Below are 7,687 nucleotides of genomic sequence, written 5' to 3'. Positions count from 1 at the left end.
ATCCCCCCTTTTTTCTCAGATCCAGTTGCTGAACTCATCTATAAATAGAGAGCTCACCTCACTTGGAAAAGCACACCAAAAGCACTCCGTATCTGAGGCTTTTCTCACTTCTCCCCCTTATATTCTTCTTCTTCTTCTTCTTCTTCTTCTTCTTCTTCTTCTTCTTCTTCTTCTTCTTCTTCTTCTTCTTCTTCTTCTTCTTCTTCTTCTTCTTCTTCTTCTTCTTCTTCTTCTTCTTCTTCTTCTTCTTCTTCTTCTTCTTCTTCTTCTTCTTCTTCTTCTTCTTCTTCTTCTTCTTCTTCTTCTTCTTCTTCTTCTTCTTCTTCTTCTTCTTCTTCTTCTTTTCTTGAGTAGCCTCTGTGCTATATTTGAGTAGCCTCCGTGCTATATTTGAGTGTCAGTCTATCGACTGGCATACAGAGGGTGTAATTCTAGAACGGTTTTCTACAGTGCAGTAGAACTCCGATACAGTGAATCTGGGCTGTTTTATCCTGGGGACTTCGTGGTTGATAGTCTGCCTTGCACAATTTTGGGCAGTGCCTCGAAACGTCTTAAAGAGAGCGACCTAGTCCTCGACTCAACCCAGTAATATTTTCGGTGGCATAAATTGTTTTCAAAGGTTTTCGAATTTCAAAAACAACAATTTTTCTATGTTTATAAATGGTGTTTGTTTTTGTGAGATGTAAGCAACCTTTGAGCATGATGAATGTTTTGTAGTAGCTTGAATATTGAGGATTAAGTTTGATTTGATCTAAGAAATTGAATTTAAGCTTGTTTTTACATACACCTAATTTGAAATTGATTGTTGCTTGGGGACAAGCAACAAACTAAGTTTGGTGTTGTGATAGTTCTTTATCATATGCATATTTTTCATTGTTTTTAGTGTTATTAATCTTTAAGCATTAGTTAATTTATGAATTTATTTGGAAGTTGGGAGACTTGTGCCCTAGAAGAGAAACTTAGAGAAGGTTGGTTCTAACACCGTTAGAGGAGTTTTATCAAGAATCTTTCATGAATCTTTCTTGTAAGAATAACAAAGATAATTCGGTAATAGTTCAATAAGTGAATTTAAAAATTAGGATAAAATTAGAAATCAATGTTGGATTCGAAGTAAAGCTTATTCTTGACATTTTTTGTATTATGAAAGTTCAATACGACTACTCTTGCTATTTTCAAAATTCTTCATTCAATTGAAAAATATTTTGTTCAATTTTAATAATTAATTTTAATTCGATAGTATAACGCAATTCTTGAGTTTGACACTTGGTCTTACCGTTTAGTTATTACTTGCAATGATTCAATACACTTGCTGAAACGCTATCAGCGAATGTGCCAGAATACTAGATTGGGACTTTAGCCCAAATACTGTTCAATCAGAATACTTCTTGTAGCATTATTTTTTCTTTTAAAAGGAAGAAAATGATGTTCAAGTACAAGTGTTACTTCTTGTAGCATTATTTTTTTTTTATAAACGGAATATACTGATGTTCATGTACAAGTGTTTGTTGGTTTGGTTGAGTTAAAAAATTTCAATATTTTAGAGATTAAAATTATATTTTACTCACCAATTTCTTTGAATATAATCCCAAAAAAATCATATCACAAATAAATAATTTAGAAACAGAAAATGGACAACAAATACTATGATTCAAATTTTGATAAATGCACTGCTAAAAACTATCCAACTTTAAAGAGTTGGTACAATTTTTTCTTTTGTGTATTCCTATAATGTTTTTATTGTTCTTCTTCTAACTTACCTCGTGATTTGCTTGACCGATATTGTAGCATCATGGTATCCTGTAGATAAATAAAAAAATATTTATAAGAATAAAAATAATAGTATGATGGTTTTGTGGGAGAGCCACAGTGTTTGGTGATAAAAATGTCGTGATTTTAAGTCTTTCTACATAGAAAAAAACTTATTAAAACTGACGCTTGTCTTTAAAAAAATTGTAAACGATTCCGTCTGATGTTGCAAGAAATGAGGAAGACAAACTTACGTATTGCAGTCAATGCTAGGATCAAACGAAAAGGAGAGACCAATGTTACAAAGTTGTGGAAGTTGTTTTGCTTTGTCAGAGTTAACTCCAAATTTTATTGAAGCACCTTTGAGACATTGACAAATATCACGTCGAACCTGAGTGGTGTCTGCCTTTTGAAATAAATTATGTGCTCCTTCGCAACATGTAGTAGATGGTGCTGGTTGGCCTACTCCTGTCAAAAACGGTGCACATGACACTAAGGAAATAATAGCCTCAAAGCAACTGATGTCATCAATTTGGTGGGCATCCAATGTTCTCACTTGCATGCCTAAAACCATTACAAGCATTAAAAAAGCAATAATCTTCTTCCCCATCATCTTAATTTAATTATGTGTATACTGTACACGCTAGATTTTTATGAAGTTTTAGAATGATCAACCACCACAAGCATCCCTTAATTTATAAGCAAGATAGGTTACCATTTTATGGTAACACATTAGTTTCTTGTTTATTTTTATTTATTAAAAAATTAAATTTCAATAAGTCTTCATTTTTCATTTCCTTTTAAATGTTAATTACTATCTTATATATGCATGATCAAAGTTAAAGATTAAGACAATTAATTGTAACTCTTAATTACTAAGGCAATAAATTCTAAGAATAAATAATCTGCAAAATTACTAAGGCAATTATTTTTATGATAAAAGTTATTAAAAGTTTTAATATTTACCTTAAATGAAATAATACTTAAGAACTAATTTAATATGATCTAAATAAGAATGTAAATAATAATTGAATACTACCTAAGAATTTACTAAAAATAAAAATATGTACCAAATAAAATCATAAACTTAATTTATCCATAGTAATCGAACAATTAAATTATCTTATTCAACCTATCAGTTCAACACTACATCAAATTGCATTAATTTTCTAAAACAATCATTTAAAAAAGATTGACTATTATCTTAAATAGAACAAAAATATTTGATCCAAATACCTAAATGAGAACAAAATAAAAAAAAAAAATACCGAGGTAATTACATTCTTTTTCTAGATATAAAATTCAGAATTTAAATTTATAAAACTAGAAAACATCTTTACAAAGGTCTAAATAAATAAATCAATGATTACATAATTAATGTGCTATCTGACAAATAATTATATTTTTTAAATTTCCTATACAATCCTTTTTTGTTAATGATTAAAATGCATGTATTATATAAAAAATAAAGTGTATAAATTTTGTTCATTCGAATAATAAAAAAGGAACCTTTAATTAGCTTGTGGCATCAAAGCCTCACCATTTATTGATGATGAATCTTTGTTGACACTTTTGAATTCGATTAAATCAAAGAACTAAAATTAACAAAATATATCTAATAACTTCTTAAATTAACTAATGAATAAAAGATAAATAATACTAAAACAATGAAAAATATACATATGATGAAAAGTCATCATATATGTATACAAGATCTTAATTTAAAATTGGAAACTACATAAATTAGGAAACTAAGGATATTGGTATAAAAAATCTAGCTAAAGGACTTCTGAATTGAAATTAGTGACTATGAATTGAAATAAGTGGTGAATTGAAATGAATGACTATGGATCCTTTTTTTTTCAATTTCAAACCTAAATAATCTTTGAAAAATTAGCGGTGAATTGAAGTTAATTAGTGGTTGGTAAGCTGGAGTGGTTTGGTATCAGCTTATGTGTTAGCCAAAGTTGGTGTGAATGTGGTTTTGTATGAAAATATTTGTGATGCCTTATGTGTACTCTTGCTTTCTTTTCATATTAAAATCCTAATCTGACGTTTTGTGTGGTTTTTAGATTGTGTTATAGCTAAATAAATTGTATACTTTCTACTCAAATACTTTGTTGTTAAGTGTTTGTTGAAGGTTTGAAAGTTTGTGTTTCCACATATAGTGAATTCATGTTTTCCTGCTTATTTGCATAACGATTATGTCTATAGTGTTTGAAATCAAAGTCTTATAAAAAAAACTACACACTGTAAATTTTAAACCACGGAGATGTTATTAACTAATAGGCTACCCATTGGATCATAATAATGTGAAAGATGATATGGAGTAAGTTTACATCTGCATCGTGTTCGTTATTATTTCTTATATTGTGTAATACTACTGCGTGGTTTGTGACCATGATAAGTCAAAAAAATTAGACAACACAGTATATTGATATAAAAATAATGGGTGGTATTGGAACAACAAAATATATTGACAACATGAGTTGTTTAGAGCTATTTAAGTATATTGGTATTGAAATAATTGATGTAAAAAGAATGGGTGGTAATGGAATTGATTTTGACAATTAGTTTGTATTTGGAGAACATTATTTTCAATTTGAACTTTGAATAATAACTTGTTTGAGTTTCGTATAAGAAAACATGAGGTATTATGTAAAAAAATCCATTAAAACCGGTCAAATTATTGTTTCATTGCCTCATGAACCATCACCATATGACTGCCCTAGGTCAACTTTTTTCAAGCTAACACTCCCCACATATCATTTTTTTAAGGATCGAGAGTTAGTTAAAGACCCCACATTGGATGAGGTCTCTTTTAAAACTCGCACTAAGAAGATGAACGACGGTGTGACACCCTAAACCCCAAAATAAGACATTTTCTCTATTCAAACAGTTGTTTTGGCGTTGGTTTCACTCAAATTGGACTTACAGTGAAAATGAACGATGCAAAATAAGGAATTTTAGAAACGGAGAAGTCGGGTATTTTAGAGAGAAATTAGGATGGTTAAATATATGAGAAAGTGGATTTATTTGACTAACTAAATGAGTAAAACAACATACGGAAATTTGTACGATAAGGGCAAAGTTTTCTGGACAGTGATCGACGATCGGTATCAATTTTCTCTTCCTATTATGTGAAGTTGCAGTTGCTCACGATATTTCAATTTTTTACTGTAGCATTTTTTATAGTAGGTTAGGTTATATTTTTTTTTTTTTTAATATATTAGTTATAATTAACCTATCTTTTTGAACTTATTTTACTTTTTTTTTACAAGACCAACTATTTACACACTTATTTTGATTTATTTATTTGCAATTAAAATAATATCTTTCAAAATATCAAATTAAAAGATTATTATACTATGAAAATAGTTAAAATGACAATAAAAGAATATAACATCAAATCTTTTATATAAGTCACTAAACCAATTAAATACGTATAAAATAGACACAACTTAACAAGTACAAAATAAAAAATATTAAGCGCAGTATTATTAATATTTAAAAACTAATATTTTATTTAAAAAAAATTTAATTAAAGTAATTAAATTTTTATAAATATATCAATAATAACAAAAACCCTTGTATTAAAAACCATTAATATACTTACTAATACATGCATTTTAACATCAAATATATGTTTTAACACTTTTATAGTAAAAATAGATATTCTAAAATATTCAAAATAGTTATTTATAATAGTATTAATTAAAGTAAGAAATAGTTAGAAGTAATTAAAAGATAATTATGTGCACATATTTGTTATTTAGTTAAATGCATATAAAAATATCATTTTAATTACCTGCGAGTATATACACGTAAAATCGCCTAAAATCTAAATCTTTACAATATTTACACTAAGCTTCTTTAATTACTTCAAATTTACTTTATTTCTCTCCTTTCACACACTCTCTCTTCTCACTTTCTCCTCACAACTACACCCTAAGTGTAACTTCTATGTCTTCTCAGTTTCTCCTCACCACCACACCCTCGCTGTAACCTCTATATCGGGGTTTGTGATGAAATAAATTACAATAAACTCCTATTGAAATATAAAAAAATGCAACCTAAGGATTTGAACCGGAAGATAGATTTAACAAAGGTTTTGTTAACACTGTGCCATTTTGCAGCATATGTTATAAATATTATATTATATCCTATATAAATATAATAAAATGTATATCTATCTATTAAATACAAAAGAAAAAATGGGGTTAGCCATGTCCTCATAAAGATCTACCACTACTAGGTACGTGTCAAATTTTTAAAAGAATGACAGCATAATCTTCCACTTATGACGAAAAACATGGGAGGAGTGGGTGGAAATATGGAGGAGGGGATGGAGATGACTGTGAAATTTGCAGATTGAACACTATATGCAGAGGTTTAAGGTTTTCAGTTGCAGGTGTGGTGATCTGGAGACAAAGATGCTCACATGGCTCGCACTTGAACAAGCCAAGCATCTCATGACAACATAAATCATGGGTGTTGGCCATATAGAAGTGGTAATATAGTAAGGGAAAGGAAGTAAGGCTGAAGTCAGAGGATAGTATTTAGTAATTATATTTTTTTTCCAGATTGTAACATGTTATGTAATTTGGTACTTCAAATGATGATTGTACTCTATGAATTGTAGTTACAATTTATTTTGTTGGTTGTACCTTGTAGGATTACAACATGACTTATTATGTTTGGTTAAAATGTCTGAATTAAAAACCATATTCTAGATAATTGGTTTTGGTTCTAACATGTAGAGAGAGTTGAACTTTATGAATGAATGCTAAATGGATTTTTCTATGTTTACAAATGGTGTTTGTTTTTGTGAGATGTAAGCAACCTCTGAGCATGATGAATGTTTTGTAGTAGCTTGAATATTGAGGATTAAGTTTGATTTGATCTAAGAAATTGAATTTAAGCTTGTTTTTACATACACCTAATTTGAAATTGATTGTTGCTTGGGGACAAGCAACAGATTAACTTTGGTGTTGTGATAGTTCGTTATCATACGCATATTTTTCATTGTTTTTAGTGTTATTAATCTTTAAGCATTAGTTAATTTAAGAATTTATTTGATATATTTTGTTGATTTTAGATCTTGGATTTAACAAAATGTTTATGTTCTTATTTTAATCAATAAGTAGAGATTTTTCATAGTTTTGGGTTGTTTCGTTGTTTTAGTGTAGTGTCGAATTTTGGTGAGAAATCAACATGACATATGTGGACTATTTCAAACATATCAGGAGTTGTAGATGTCCAATTGGAGGCAAACCAAGTGCAAATGAAAGCTAAGATCCACAGATAAACTTTTCTTAAATACACGGAACAAAATTCCGACTCAAAAGATGAAAAAACATGCATTGAACGTTAGATAGTAGATGTCGTGTGCTGGAGAGCAAACGATTGCGCCTAGGGCGCATTTCTATAGTATTTTGATATCCTGCTTCTTTCTAGGAATGTTGGAGCGCCTCTGGCACACGTCTGAAGCGCATGAAACACTGCAAAATGCATAAAAATGCATTTTTCTCATTTTCTAGGTATGTTTTTTGGTTTTTGGAAGTTTGGAGACTTGTGCCGTAGAAGAGAAACTTAGAGAAGGTTGGTTCTAACACCGTTAGAGGAGTTTTATCAAGAATCTTTCATAAATCTTTCATGTAAGAATAACAAAGATAATTCGGTAATAGTTCAATAAGTGAATTTAAAAATTAGGATAAAATTAGAAATCAATGTTGGATTCGAAGTAAAGCTTATTCTTGACATTTTTTGTATTATGAAAGTTCAATACGACTACTCTTGCTATTTTCAAAATTCTTCATTCAATTGAAAAATATTTTGTTCAATTTTAATAATTAATTTTAATTCGATAGTATAACGCAATTCTTGAGTTTGACACTTGGTCTTACCGTTTAGTTATTACTTGCAATGATTCAATACACTT

The 7,687-nt window shown here is 29.2% G+C and overlaps 1 protein-coding gene across 1 annotated transcript; it reads right to left on the bottom strand.

The window, feature by feature from the left end:
- Nucleotides 1-1,787: 1,787 nt before the first annotated feature.
- On the bottom strand, nucleotides 1,788-2,356 carry LOC101504450 (non-specific lipid-transfer protein A-like). The gene is made up of 2 exons (XM_004513369.3): nucleotides 2,001-2,356; nucleotides 1,788-1,797 (listed from the first exon to the last, which is right to left on the bottom strand). Exons 1-2 carry the CDS (start codon nucleotides 2,354-2,356, stop codon nucleotides 1,788-1,790), a joined length of 366 nt encoding a protein of 121 aa, XP_004513426.3.
- Nucleotides 2,357-7,687: the final 5,331 nt, after the last annotated feature.

Source organism: Cicer arietinum, chromosome 5 (genome assembly GCF_000331145.2).
Source record: "Cicer arietinum cultivar CDC Frontier isolate Library 1 chromosome 5, Cicar.CDCFrontier_v2.0, whole genome shotgun sequence".
Lineage (NCBI taxonomy): Eukaryota > Viridiplantae > Streptophyta > Magnoliopsida > Fabales > Fabaceae > Cicer > Cicer arietinum.
The sequence above is the reverse complement of the archived record's forward strand: the minus strand, read 5'-3'. Positions and strand labels throughout refer to the sequence as shown.